General features: G+C 33.8%; 1 protein-coding gene across 1 annotated transcript in view; it reads right to left on the reverse strand.

Annotated features, from left to right (window-relative positions):
- Positions 1–1515: 1515 nt before the first annotated feature.
- Positions 1516–16084, reverse strand: part of DPY19L2 (dpy-19 like 2) — a gene marked incomplete at both ends in the record, with an annotated part of 86897 nt that continues 72328 nt past the window's right edge. Inside the window, 5 exons of the mRNA XM_080819083.1 lie at positions 1516–1666; positions 9006–9131; positions 10377–10476; positions 12282–12456; positions 12870–12989. Coding sequence (XP_080675209.1) covers positions 1516–1666; positions 9006–9131; positions 10377–10476; positions 12282–12456; positions 12870–12989 — 672 coding nt within the window. The remainder of the gene's footprint in view (positions 1667–9005; positions 9132–10376; positions 10477–12281; positions 12457–12869; positions 12990–16084) is intronic.

Below are 16084 nucleotides of genomic sequence, written 5' to 3' on the forward strand. Positions count from 1 at the left end.
TCCACATAAGTATACTTTTATATTTTATTAGCTAATACAGCTCTTCTTTTAAAAAATTCTACCAACTTCTTTAAAATATTTCCTATGAAAATATCATCCAAAATGTATTTTATTTTTATGAATATTAGATGTTAAGTCTCCTTTCCTTCTTTGCCCCATACTTAGGCCCAAATAAATTATTTGAAAATACTGATAAAATGGGGCATGCTTTCTTAGATGTTTTGTATCCTGTATTAAAATATTTTACAATTACAAAAGTTGAAAAATAATTTTACCGGTTTTCTTAAATATAATCTCCTACCTCCCATACATGAACTAACCTATAGAACTAAGTAATTTTGTTCATCCAAATGCAGAGGGCCAAGAACATAAGGGAATTACAAAAACTCCAAGATGACTGATTTAAAGCAGATATTAAAATACTACAGATGTGGCATATTTACTGTCTCTCAAGCAGAGAACGAGTGTTTATCTTTGCATTCAGCAATATCATCAAGATAATTATTCCCCACTTTGAAAGCATTACTGTTGCACAGGTTTCATATTGGAGGAGGAGATATATAAAACATCAATTTCCTTATCCAAAACCAAAAATAAATGAGGATTTAGAAATATGTTATTACAAAGATGGTGATCAGAAAGACTATGTCCAATGAATTATAGGACTGTAGAGATGAAAAATGCCTTTGCTTCATTCAGGATCTAGGACCTTAAAAATGATAAATTTAGCTGGATTTCCTTTTCTGCTTATGTTTTAACCCCCAAATTTGGTCTTGTACCATAGCAATTTTTATTTTACTTGAATGTTAAAAGAAAATTCACTGGATTTATAAAGACAGATTAATAACCTGTTGAACCTCAGTTGGGAACTAATCAATAGAAAATACTTATTTGGTTGGGTAAATACATTTCAAGACATTTAAAACATTACTAAATAAGTTGTTTTTAAAAATATTTAACTTGAAATAATAAAAAACTATTAAAAGCTAGTAAAGATCTTTCCCGAGGGCTAATAAAAGCAAAAACAACCTTAATAGACACGTGGTTACACACAAATTTCCTCACAGAGGTAAAGAAGTTGTGATTAGTATCAGGATTTTAAGGAAGTGTCATTTCAGAAACTGCATTAATCTATTCTAAAGTGGTTTCAAGAGTCTGAGCTGGTGCATGCTGGTACTGGAGAAAATCCGAAGCATCTAGTTGGGTACAAAAGGACTGGCATTTAGCTTTAAATTATTAAATGTCATTGTTCTTTTTTTCCAACTTCTAGGATGGACATTTATTTATGCAGTATGAAATGATTTAACCATTTAAATAACAAGCTTAATAAGGCTGACATTCAATGGAAACCAATGAAATAATTTATCTTTTAGTAATCAAAATAACTCGAGATCATTTTTAATATCTTCTTTTTAAGGACCCCTTATTAAAGCTTGTGATTTTTATTAATGCAAATAAGGCAAAGTGATTGTTTTCTACATACTTGTTTTCACCACAGTGTGGTGGGTTTTGTTCTCAGTTAACCTTTAATACTCTGTACATACTATTCTGAAATACTGTGGTGAAGTAAGGCCTCCCATCCTTGAGCAAGACACTACATAAGGGAGGATTAGCTGTATTGGAAGGGTCTTCCACATCCCAAATTTCCAGCATACTGCAACCAGGCCTAAAAAAAAAAAAAAGTCACATATATATCCATATTAAAAATGTAGTCATATGCAAGGAAAATATACAAATTATAAAGTAGCTCTAAGACTTTTGGAGACTCTTTTTTTAAAGATTTTATTTATTTGAGAGAGAGACAGAGATATGGAGAGAGAGCATGAGCGGGGAGGGGAGGGAGAAGTTCAGCAGGGAGCTTGACACAGGGCTCCATCCTAGGACACAGGGATCATGAACTGAGCCAAAGGCAGATGCTTAACTGACTGGGCCACCCAGGCGCCCTAAGACTAATTTATTTAATAAAGATTTTAAAGCATCATTTCAAAAAATGTAAGTTCAACATTTAAGGATAAAAATGAAATTAAGTATGTTGCATTTTCATGTTCCACTTAACCAAATAACAAGTATATTATTAAACTTAACAGTAAAGGTCCAATATACATTCAGAAATACATATTTAAAAATTTATTTTCAAAATGAAATACAAATAAATATATTTTCTAGGTCGTATCACCATCCAAACATAAAGCTCATGAGTAGTAGGAGACAGATTAAAGGAAAGCTAATCTAATTCCTGATGAATTTCCTATTTTTGAGTTTCATCTGACTTAGATCAGCATGAAAACATATAGTCCAAGGTAACGAAGGAAAGCTCTTCTTGGCCAGATTTGTTCTCCTCTACCCTTTCCTATTTTGGGTGGCTTTATAATTGGACTGACTGGGATACTAGTTCTCACGAGGGAATAACCCTGCATGAGAGGCAGGCAGTAAAGAGAAGTCAGGCCAAACTGGCTATTATTTTTTAACAGCTATATTGAGGAAATATTTATGTACAATAAAGTGTACCCATTTATGAATAAAGTTTGATAAATATGGACAACTGTGTATAGGTGTGTGAGCACTTCCATAATCGTAATATAGAAAATTCTCAGCACTGAAACAATTTCCCTTGAACCCTTCTGCAGTGGGTCCCCTAGCTCCAGCTTAGACCAGGCAAACACTGATCTCCTTTCTGCAATATAGTTTTGCCTTCTCTAGAATATTCCAGATATTTATGTTCACTGCAGCTTTCATATGTTATTCACAAAACAATTCCATCCCTTTTCCTTCAATCGATACATGTATCTGTTTTTAAAATGCATGTCTTTGAGGGGACACATAGTTGGGTTTTGGTTTTGTATTCAGTCTACTAAACTTTGTCTTTTGATTGGAGTGTTTTGTCCCCATTCATATTTGTGATTACTGATATTGTTTGATTTAGGCTTTTTTTCCTTGTTTTCTATTTGTTTCATTTTTTAAAAATGTGTTTCTCTTTCTTTTATGTCAAGCAAAAAGTTTTACTATATCATCCATTTCATTCATTGGCTTATGCATTTTTTTGCATTTGTGTGTGTGTGTGTGTGGTTTCTCTAGATATTGAAACAGGCATCTTCAACATATCACAGTTACTTAACATTAAACTTGGATTATTTCCAGAAAAGCATACATTTTATTTTTGTTTACTCCCCTTGCTTGTGCTATTGCTGTCATATATATATGACTTACATTATAAACTCAAAAATATAATGGTTTTATCTCTGCTTTAACTAGTCATAGGGTTTTAAAAGATTTTCAAAGAATAAAATATATATACATATAGTGATTAATATTTATCCACATTTTTAATATTTCCAGCACATTTTAGTATATCCTGTATTTCTGAATTTTGAATTTTCATTTCAATGTCAGTTGACTTCTATTTATGAAAAGAAGCCAGATGTTTATCATATCATTCTTCTCTTGGCTTCTCTCAAGATTTCCTCTTTTCTCCTTGTTTTTCACCAGTTTGACTCTGATATACCATGATGTAGATTTCCTTGGGTTTATCCTAGCTGCATTTGTTAACCTTAATTGGACCTTTAAGTTAATGACTTTCAACAAACAAGAAATTTTCGGCCAAGATTTCTTCCGGTATTTTTTTTCCTCCCATTTTTCTTTTCTTTCATTCTTCCTGGTATTACACTTCCCATGTGTTGAGCTACTTAATAACACACAGGTCTCTGTGGCTTTTGCTATTCTTCTTCAATCTTTTTGATCCCTGTTCTTTGGATTGTACTTTTTCTTTACTTACCTTCAAGTCATTGATCTTTTTTCTGTTGTTACATCATATTTCTTGAGAACTTTTAAAGAATTTTCATTCATTTATTATAATTTTCAATTCTAGAGTTTCCATTTTTCTGGGGAGGGTGTTCACTGTTGAGAATCATATCTTGTCCCTTTCTGATATCATGTCTTCAATTCTTTGAACATATTTTCCTTAATTCCTTAAATATAATCATAACAGCAGCTTTGCAGTCTTTCCCTGCTCAGTACAACATCTCAACCTATTTGAATCAGTTTCTACTAACTTTTTTCCAAAGTATTGGAAAATCTTAAAAAAAATGGATTTCCAAATATAAAAAAAAAAAAATTTCACAGGTCTGGTAATTTTGGGTTGGAAACTGAACACTAGAGAAAATACCTGGCAGTGAGTCTGGAATCTGTTTTGTTCTTCTGATGACTGTTACTTTCTTGTTTCTGTTCTGGTGACAATTAACTTGTCTGGATCTCCTATCTTGTGCAGCAGCTACCTCCGCTCAGTTTTTTTAGGTTCCAGCTACTTCTTGCTTTTGGCCCCGGGGTTTTCCTTGTGTTTTTATCAGCCAAGGATTTGGGCAGAGTTATATTTGGAAACCCATCTTTCCCATATTTCCCTTGCTTTTGGGGGTCCTCCCAGAATGTGTAATTACTTTGTTATCCTTTATTTCTGCCCTTCTTTTTTCTTTTTTTTAAGATTTTTATTTATGTATTTGAGAGAGAGAGAAGGAGAAAGAGCATGAGATGGGGGCGGGTCAGAGGGAGAAGCAGACTCCCCAGTGAGCAGGGAGCCAGATGCAGAAATCGATCCCAGGACCCCAGGATCATGACCCGAGCCAAAGGCTGTTGCTTGACCAACTGAGCCACCCAGCCACCCCTGCCCTGACACCTTAAACAAGTAATGACTCTGCTTTCTGCTTCCTAGAGTGTGTGCAATTTGGGAAATGTACATGGTCAAAAGCAACAGGGAATATGCAAATCTCACCAGGAGTTCTCTTTCAAGGACAGACATCTTGGGGCACCTGGGTGGCTCAGTTGGTTAAGTCTCCAACTCTTGGTTTCTGCTTAGCCCATGATCTCTGGGTTGTGAGATCAAACCCCATGTTGGGCTCTGTGCTCAGTGCAGAGTCTGCTTGAGATTCTCTCCCTCTCCTTCCCCTTCTACCCCTATTCCTACTCATATTCTCTCTAAAATAAATAAAATATTTTTAAAAATAAAAATAAATAAAATAAATAAAGAGGATAGACATCTTGCTCTAGTTTCCACCTCCCCTTTTCCCAAGTTTCCAGGGGATTCCCACAAGCATGTGTAGAATAAGTTTAAGGCAGAATTTATAATTCAGATTTTAGGTTTTGGTCTTTCTGTACTGCTCTTGCTTCTAAAACGTCCCCTTCAAATATCCAGCTGCTTTGCTACTCACAGCTCATCTGTCACCATCTGTCCCCTTAAGCCAGTAGGCTGTGATTTTCTGCTATACTAGAAGCAGGGACGGGATGGTTTATGAAGTATTCGCAGGTAAGAAGGTCCCAAATTCAGAGAAGTCCTTCAAGAGCAAATGTTTCTCAAGTTTCTCCCTGCTTTTGTGTCACTTCCCAGAGACTTCAAGTAGTTGTTTTTAATACCATTAAACCTAATTTTGGATGCATCCTAATAATTGAACTATATGCATACCGGAACTATGTCCTTGCTTTAAGTTGTGCCATAGTTAACTCTTTTCTTTTTTAAAAGATTTTATTTATTTATTTGACGGAGAGAGAGAGATCACAAGCAGGCAGAGAGAGGGGGTGGAAAGCAGGCTCCCTGCTGAGCAGAGAGCCTCATGCGGGGCTTGTTCCCAGGACCCTAAGACTGTGACCTGAGCCAAAGGCAGAGGCTTACCCCACTGAGCCACCCAGGCGCCCCATGCCATAGTAACTCTTAAGACATGGTTCTAGTTCACATGAGTCTCAAGATGACACTGAGCTCCATGAAACCATGCAAAGCAAAACGTAATTTTGACATGCTCAAGTTTCAGCTAATATAGTACAAGACAAAGTGAAGAATACCTGTGTTTTCACTCAGTTCTCATAACTATAATCTCTGGGAACAGTAGGTCAACCTCTTCTTGCCAATACTAACTGAACTCCCTCCAAAACTCATTTCTTGTGGGTCCTATGTTCAATTTCTTTGGGACTTAACAGACCAATAACTCCTAAATTCAGTTTGTCCATCCTATAAAATCAAATTAGCACTGCTCATTATTTCCTTTAAATGTCACATAGCATTAGGCTTTTAGGTAAAGGATATGTAATACTTAATAGAACACAGTTGTGAAGAAAAGCAGAACAAGTCAATTTTGTAAAAAGAACTGCCTTGAGAGAAAATTCGCTATTCCTTCTTTAGAACTTATTCCTGGTGTCTCAGAAGGCTACTAGTGATAGCTGTAGAATGTCTTTCTACATCCCAGAATTTTAGAAGACTTCTTTGCATAAATATTTACTTGTATATTTAGAGTAACTTTTTATTAGGATACAATTACAGGAGGAAAAATGCACAGATCTTAGTGTATAATTCCATGAGTTTTGACAAGTGTGTACACTCATATAAAAAATAGGTCAGTCAAGATAATGAACGTTGTCATTATTCTATGAAAAAGAAAAAAGTTCTTGAATCCCTTTCTAGAGGATCTTTCCTCCATCACCATAGCCAACTGCTATTCTGATTTCCGTTCCTATTAGCTTTGCATATTTTGAACTTCATAGAACGGAATCACATAGTATGTCCTCTTCTGTGCTTGGTTTCTTTCATTCAGCATGTTTTTGTGGTTCATCCTTTTTTCACACATCAGTTTCTTTTTATTGCTAAGTAACATTCCATTATATGAATATAGTATATATGATTTGTTTATTCATTTTTCTCTTGATCTTTGGGTTGTTTCCGGTTTGAGATATTACGAATAAAGACACTATAACATCTTATTTAAATTCCACAAGGAGTAGAACTCCTGAGTAATAAGGCAAATACATGCTTAAGTTTTTATTAGAAGCTTCCAAACACTTCTCCAAAGTGGTTGTATCATTTTTACTCCTATTAGCAATTTAAGAGATTTCTAGTTAATCTGCAACCTTGCCAATATCTGGTATCTTAGTTTTTAAGATTTTTATCTGTTCTAGAGTATCTGTAATAGTATCTCTTTGTGGTTTTAATTTGCATATCACTGAACACTGACAATATTGAGCATCTTTTGATGTATTTACTAGTCATCACATATTTTCTTTCATGAAGTACGTCTGTCCAAGTTTTTGTCTGTTTTCAATTGTATTGTCAATTTATTATTAATTTGTAAAATCTCATGTAAAAAAAAATATATATATATATCTTTTATCAGATACCTACTTTACAAATATTTGCTTCCAATCTGTGGATTCCCTTTTCATTTTCTTAACATCTTTTGAGGAAAAGATTTCAATTTTGATGTGTATGATTTGATTTTTTTTTATGGTTAGTGTTCTGTGTTCCAAGAAATCTTTTAATTTTAGCTTTTACATTTAGTGCTATAATCCATGTCAAGTTAATTTTTCGTGTATGTTGTAGTATGGGTCATGGCTCACCTTTTCTTCTATACAGATATCCAGTTAGATCAGCAACATTGTTGAAAACATGTCTTTTTGCATTCAAGTAAAAAACCATTATTTTTTAATTTCCTTTGTAGTTTTTTCTTTGACCCATAAGTTATCCATAAATTTACTGCCTAATTTCCAAACATGTATGGATTTACCAGATATCTATATTTAGTAGATTTCTAATTATTAATTTTTACTTTAATTCTCTATGATTTCAAATCTTTTAAACATACTGAAGCCATTTTTATGGCCCAGCATATGTTTTCCCTTGGTGAAAACTCCATGTGCCCTTTAAAAGAATGTGTATTCTGCAGAATGTATTTTCCTGTACTGTTCTATAAAAGTAATTAGGTCAGATTATTTGATACTGTTTGATGTTTCTATCTTTTAATCCTTACACTCTTTTTATCTAATTCTCTCAGTAATGAAAGGAAATTTTCACTATCATTGAAAATTTGCTTATTTATCTTTATATTCTATACATTTTTAATTTTATTCTATACATTTTAAATTTAATTTTAATTTAAACAGAGCTTTGAAGTTCTGTTTAGATATACACATTTTAGAACTGTTATATATTTTTGATGAATTAATCCTTTCGTCATTATAAAATGTCCATCTTTTTGTGGTAATATGCCTTGTTTTGAAGTCTACTTTGACTTATTAAATTTTAAATTAATGTGATGTGCACATGCATCAACATTATGATGTTCCAGCATCTTCTTTTACAAGATGTCGTATCTTCCTAGATATATTAGGTATTAAAATTAGCCACTAAAACTTATGAACTTCACTTTTCCAAAATGTTTTATGGTCTAATGCCTAATTATCCATATGAGAAATGAAAATTCTTAATGTTAGACTTAATACAACTAAGGACCTCTTAAGTCAAGGAATCTAAAAGAAAGGCCTCAAGATATCCATTAACCATTTTAGAATTTTGTGATTTTTAGAAATTGAAAATTCAGAAGTTAAAAATTATACTTAGGAATGTTTTACTTATTATATCTTCTTGAGTTATCAAAAACTTTTCTTGTAGGTCTTATAAATTCAATGTTATCCAGTTGTAGTAAAAGAATGCTAATGTCTCACACTACTGTAAACTCAAATATGTATTTCATACATCTAATAAAAACTATCATAAAAATTTGAAAAACTATAAGGAAAGCAACATTTAAGATGTTAAAATAAAAAAATCTGGAAGCTAAAATACAATATAGTTTCTTGAAATTAGATTCTACTGAAATGATATTTATTTTCCTACATGAAATAATTTTAAATAGAATACCAGGATAGTACTTTAATTAATTTAGAATAAAAATTCGTTTTTTCAGTATTTTTTAAATTAACATATAACGTATTATTTGTTTCAGGGGTACAGGTGTCTGTGAATCATCAATCTTACACAATTCACAGCATTCACCATAGCACATAACCTCCCCATTGTCCATCATTCAGCCACCCCTCCAGCAATCCTCAGTTTGTTTCCTGAGATTAAGGGTCTCTTACGTAAATTTGTCTCGCTCCCCAATCCCATTCTTAAAGAATCACAACTACTGTAATAAGGTAAAAACGGTTGTTGCTTAAAGATATTCCATACTATACAGCGTAGGGCTCATACTCACTTAGTTCTCACAACACACCATGCCTCTTCTAAAATGTAATAATTCACATGTAACTCCAACAATTTATCTCTCACTTCTTTTGCAGATTTTCGACTATATGTGGAATAAACTATTTTTGTCCGAGCCCTTTACATTCAAAACACAATTAAGTATTTTTTAATAAGTTAGAATAGAATGACTGAAACAATTCTGCTAGTAAATGAAAATCTCAACACTCAATGGGTGGAACACTCATATATATGACCTCAAGCAGCATGAACTGTTTTGGGGACAGCACAGATTATTTTTGGATAGCAGTTTCCACTTTCCTGCTTCTATTTTGTATGTGCTAAAACTTACAGCGGTTTGAATTTTGTAGGTACTGCTTGTTAGTTTTTACAAGAACAAACATCAAGTGGCTTAGAGACTACAGAGTTCAGGATATAAATTTGCTTTGCATATGCATAAAGTAATTAATCTACTCACGAAACACATTCAGATAGAGGTGAACAGAGTGAAAACAGATTTTGGCAGATAATTTCACCTACTGAAATCATCTGAAAAGCATATTAATTGAAGTTGAAATGTAGCAAATCATACATTCAGACAGAGGGCATCTAGTGTAGCAGTCAGAAGCTTGACAAACAGGATCAGTCACCAAAATATGGTACAACAGATAATTTGGCCCCCAAATAGGAGTTTTTATGAAATCCTGAATAATTACCATTTATGCATTGGATATTTCTTTTTTTAACTTACTGAAGTTCAATGAATTAACATAGAGTGTATCATCACTTTCAGATGTAGCTTTCAGTTATTCATCTGTTGCATATAACACCCAGTGCTCAGTACATCACGTCCTTCCTTAAGTCCATCACCCAGTTACCGATCTGCCCACCCAGCATTGGACATTTCTCAAAATTTCAAGCATATAGGATGTACAATGTCCAAAACCAGACATCAAACTTTAAATGATTTAAAATGTTAACTCTAAAAATAGGCCAAAGATACATTAACAGGAAAAGATTACCTTGACAATGATTAAAATGATTAAAATAATTCAGCTTCATAACTAGCTAACCAAAAACACCCTAAATTTTCATAAAAGCATGTAATATAGCAAATTTCATGTACTTTTCTATTAGAAAAGGTTAGTTGTAGGCCATTGGTAAAATAGAGAATGGTTTCTTAAATCAGGCAGAGGGGCTTGTGGGGTTCAGAGCAGGGGCTGGCAAACTATGGCCATGGGTTAGAACCATCCCATCTCCTAGTACTAGTACTTAGCAGTTCTACTGGAACAAATAGACACATACAGGTTAGTCATAAATACATGATATTTTCATTTTGAGAAAAATTAGCATGTCTGGTTAAAACATTCAATCAGTTGCCAACCTCAAGTCTGCATCCTCGTAATGTGGGTGATTCACAATGGGGTGCAGAGTAGACAGCTTGACACTGGCCATTGTAGGCATGGCACCTGCAAAAACAGCATCTGAAAAACAAGGACATTTTCCCTAATGACATATTTTAAAGAACACCAAAGATCAGTATTTATCTATAATGTTTGAACTCAAATTAAGAAAGATGAAATACATTTAAATAATAACTATCGGCATTATTCTTTTTCTTTGCTTAATAATGTCTACTATAATAATAGCCGACTTTGTTATCTCTGTGCCAGGAACTGTGTTAAATAATTTACTAGGATTAAACAACTTAATTTGCACAACTTTATGAAGTGGGTTCTATGTTATTCTTATTTTGTAAATTAGAAAACTGAGAACCAACAAAGATAATTGACTTGTCAAGTCTATACACCTACGTGGAACCAGAGCCCACACTCAGGCACTTTACTACAACTTCCTGCCAAGTTCAAGCTCAATGTAAAAGACAATGCTACAAAAACACATAGGACCAGAAAGAATTACAAAACTTTATACTTGTTCCGATAATTTAAAATGCCAAGAACTGAGAGACTGTTACAAAAGGCAAGTCTCATGCTGTATGTTTTAAGGTGAAACTGTGAACTGTAGTTTCTTGGAAGACAAGAATGTTTACTTACCTCCTGACAATTCTATATAAAAATTATTAAATAATTTTGAAGGTTATCATTTTAAATCAATACAATAAAATCACCAACAAGGCACGTTATTCAAATCTACTGTAAATAGCTGAAATGTTTACTTGCAAATCTAACTAAATATTCTAAATGTAACTTCAAGAGAATATCTTTACATATGACTTAAATTTGAAGATATATAAGTCAATCAATGTAGAAATGTGTATTTATTATCACAAGATTCAATAATTAATGATGGAAAGTTCTTAGGCTAGAGCAGCGGTTCTCAACCAGATGTGATTTTATTCTCTAGGGATATATATTTCTGGAGACATTTTTGATTGGCACACTGTGGGGAGAGAGGTATTGTGGGCAACTTGTGGGTTGAGGAAAGGTATGCTGCAAAATATTCTTCAATGCACAGGCCAGTCCCTAATGTCAATAGTGCCAAGGCTGAGAAAATGTGAATTAGAGGAACCCAAAGCCCAGGGACACAGTTATCAGAAAAAAAGTAAGTGAGTCTGTCCAGCAACAGCTGAAATCACTGAAGAGAAACCACCTATGGCAGAGAGAGGGGCAGAAATACTCTGCAAAGTCTTAATTCTTGTTGGTGAGATAAATATGAACTAGTCTTGGACAAGATTATGGATTACTTATAGAAAATACTGTAGAATACACTTATTCTCTGGAAAGGGTTTTTAAAAAATGAAATATGTCTGCTTGAGTTGATTTTGGATAAAGATAGGGAAAAAAGTAAGCTAAAAATTTTTTGGAGTCTGTTTGAAATTATTTAGTGAAGAAAACAGAGTATATAAGATTTTAACTCTTCTGTGTGCAAATGGTTTTACAGAGTTGGATGAGAGAGTCAGCACTGACTGAAGTGATAGAAAGGCCTTGTTGACCTCCCCATGGTCAAAAGTATCTTCTCCGATGTCTGTTCACAAGGTGTGAAATTTTGTTATTGAAGATTTATTTGTCATTGTTAGGGTTAAAATATGATAATGATCTAAGCATTATAGTACATATCTATGAACAATCACTAATTCCTCATGTTAATTAAAATTCTTGGCAGTTATCTAGGAGGCATCTAAAGAGGGCACAAAATTGTTTTTCGAAAAGGTTTGACCGGTGGACACTACAATTAGCATGCTTAAAATGTGTGAGTGAATTAATGACTCTGTGTGTCTGTTTCTACATGTCTGTATACTAGCTTTACATACAACAAAAGAGCTACATACCTGGTCTGGTATTATATTTGATCCATTGTATCAGTTCCTCCTGAGGCAAATTATTAAATTCTCCTATTATGCTCCATTGATTATGGAGGTTTGCACAACCTTGTATTGACATCACTGTTAGAATGCCAAAGATAACATTCTCAAAACGAACTCTGCAAAAAAGCCAGCCAAAGAGCTGAAATGAAAGAAACCATTTATTTTTAATTCTTATATGAAGTGTGCTATAGGGCCAATAATAAACTCTCACCTTGCTACTAAACCAAGGTGGGTTGTCGTTTGAGATTATCAATGCACCAGTAATAAACGTCATCTACTGTTCAAAAATAGTATGTATTTTGGAATTATAGGGCCTAATAAAAATGGAACTTTCTTTATCCTCAAAAGAATAAAGAAAGAAAGACACCTCATCCTTCTAGTACTGATTTACTACCAAGGATTAAGATCAGCAAATCACAGAAATGTGAAACATCCTGGAACTAAATCCTATAATACCTGGCTCTAACGGACATCTAAAATAACTATGGAAACCCCACCAGCAGTAACACATACAGTTACTATAGTGTAGTGGCACCAAAATGAATACCTTACCCGTCTAGAACATATCAAGGAAGCCATAACACACATGTGAGGTGTTAAAAACAACTTCAGCCTCATGATTAAAATGGCAAGGACAGTGAATGCTAACAGTTGCAATGTGTGAAAAATCAGCTGTAAAAACAAAACAAAATGATATTTCACTTTATATATTTTTAAATTAATACATATGATATATATTAAAACTATTATCATTCATTAGGACAAGGATCTTTTAATTTAATAGTAAGCCTGGTAATATTTATTCATTCATTCAACAAAGATTTAGCAAATGTGTACTAAATGCCACGTTCTGTTCTGGAGCCTATGGATACAACCGTGAACAAAATAACAGTGAGCAATGTCTGCCCTTGTGAGACTTACATTTTAGAACATTCACTAAGTAGAGACAGAAATAGTCATGGCAAGTAAATGAATCCATTATAGTCTCTTAGAAAGTGAAGTGGAACGGAGGAAGGAGGCTGGGAGTACACTGTGTGTGGTGAGAGGCCACGAGCTGGAGCAGTTGTTAATTCCAAGGAGGAAAATCAGGGAGGGCCTCACTAAAGAGGTGGCATTTGAACAGGACACATGCAAGGTGAGGAAGTGAGCCACAGAGACATACAAATATTGAATGCTTCACAAATTTGTATGTCATTCAGCTAGCAACAAAAATCAGAACAAAACACAAGTTAGATTATTTTTAAAGTAATGGAATCATATATATAAATATTTGTACTGATTAGTAGGACACTCGTTTTATTAAGACGGGGTTCCACTGAGCAAAGATTTCAGACAAAATTTTTCTAACAGACATACTCATAAAATATCAGTCAGTTCTTCACTAGAAAAATAGACTATGCAACCCAAAGTCAAGTGTCATTAAATATTTGTTTGAATTTGTTAATATTCAACAAATTAAACATTGAAGATAATAAGGTATTTTCACCTATAAAATGGATAACTATTAAATACTAAGTGTTAGAGAAGAGTCCTTGAAACATACACTGATGTAATTTGTACATTTCTGTAATTTAGCACTATTTATCAAGATGTTACAGAAGAGCCAACCCCTTTGACTTAAATTTCCATTCTAATTTAAGGGAATAATCAAGACCAAAAAAATACTGTACAAAGAGGATAACCTAAGTGAATTTTTAGTGGCAAAAACAGAAACAACCTATGTGACCATTATAGAAGAATAAGTAAATTACCACATTTCCCACATGTCTATAGCCATTAAAAGATTACATGTTAGCAGATTATCTAATGGCATGGAAAGTTTTCCAAGTGTTTAATTATGTACAAAAATATTAATTTTGTGAAAATCATCTATCTGTATATATACATGCATGGCTGGGGTGGGAGGGATGGAGATGGCTACAAAAATATGTACCTAAAAATAGAGGTTACTTCTGAATGGTGATTTTTCTGAATTTTACTTTTTAAACGTGTTATTTTAGAATTAGAAATATATAACTTATGTTTAAAACAAAATGCAAAGCTGCGTTTTTCCTTTTTAAGTAAAGATGTTTAAAAATGGAATTTGTTAATTTTTTCATTATTCTTGAATCCAAAGTTGGAATGTGGAAGATTTATTTCAAAGTCAATCCTTCATTTTTCTTCAAACCCCTCTTTGGACACAGTTGGGGCCATGTTGTGGAAGGAACAAAAGACATTAACACACTTCACACCCAAATAAGTCTTTTTGTTTAGGACCATTAAATCACAGATTCATAGATTACATGGGTCATCTTCTTTAACCCTGTATCCAAAACAGGGATCTCTTCTGTCAATCTATGAACTGGCTCTTCACTAATTCCTGAAAAGGAATATGCATAGGAGTGCCTAGTATAATTATGGTTGGCTATAAATGTTAGAAAATCTTTTCTGAAACTGAACCAATGTCTCCCTATAATTTCCACACCTCTGCAACTGCACAAAATTAGTCTAACCTATTTGCACATAGCAATTCTCTATTATTCAAATACTGTACTCATGACTTTGCACTAATCCCACCTTTACCCTTAGAAAGCTTTCTATTTTTAAGTTAAATATTCAGAAACTTGGAATCATTAGCTCTATGGTGTCATAATTCTGGTTGCCTTGCTCTGAACATGGTACAGATTGCCCATGTTCTGTTAAAATGTTAGACTACAATAGGTGTGGTCTAATTTATGCAAGTGTACATCTGACTTCTCCCAATATGCCTTCCTTTGGTTATTCTGAGTCACAGGATGAAACTGTCATTGTCTCTTCAAAATCCCATCACTTGTACTCTATTTTTTTCCCAGCACTTCTACCTTAGCACCAACTTCTCACATGACCAGAATTAAATCTAAAGTAGTAACTCTTCTTGACTTTCCTTTATCACCTAAAAGCTGAAAGGACTCTGTTTGCATATGGAGACCTGAAAGATCTTCACCATTTCCTTATCTTCCCTGCACAACTTTTTTTTTTTTTTTTTTTTTTTTTTGTGGGGGGGAATGACATAGAACAAGCACTCTAAATAGAACCACTTATATTTGTCTTCTATTGTTATCCACATGCTCTAACCTCTCTTCCACTCACAGGCTACTACTTACTTTCTATGGGGCTCTCTTGCCATAGTTAATTTATCTCCTATTCTATCACACAGTTTTCTTTTTACCTACCAAGTAGAAGACAGAAGGCTACAGTTAAAAAGCACGGTCCAAAATTCTGTACTGTATGTAACCTACTGTCAATTTGTTAGTACCTCTCTCCACATAAAAATTACTAAGAAAATCCTCACAACATCTTTTAGAGGCCAGAAGCAAGAAAAGAAGAGCAGCTCAGGAAACTGTTCACTCCCCATCCCTGGAATAAGGGAGTGTGACTGGGTAGAGTGTGAGGTGGCAGCTCCCAAGCATAAAGAAAACAAAGTGTAGAAAGTTAGTCCAAATGGCAGACTGACCCTGTCAAAACTACCTCCCACAACAGTTGTGAAGATGTCTTGAGAACATGATAGAAATACCCTTCACTGGCACAGTTAACAGAGGGCAGAGTATTAGTTGGAGCCCCTGAGGTCTCGGTCCAGAAAGCACACAAATTTAAAAGTGGGCCTTTACACAGGGCTTAACACTAGGCATCATTGTAAGTATCTTACATATAACTCATTCAATCCTATAGCCACCATGTGGGATAAGTATTGTTGTTACTGTTGTTCTGGTTGTTCCCCAAAAGAGGTAATATAACTTGGCTATGATCAC

Source organism: Martes martes (genome assembly GCF_963455335.1).
Source record: "Martes martes genome assembly, chromosome: 11".
Taxonomy (NCBI): Eukaryota; Metazoa; Chordata; class Mammalia; order Carnivora; family Mustelidae; genus Martes; species Martes martes.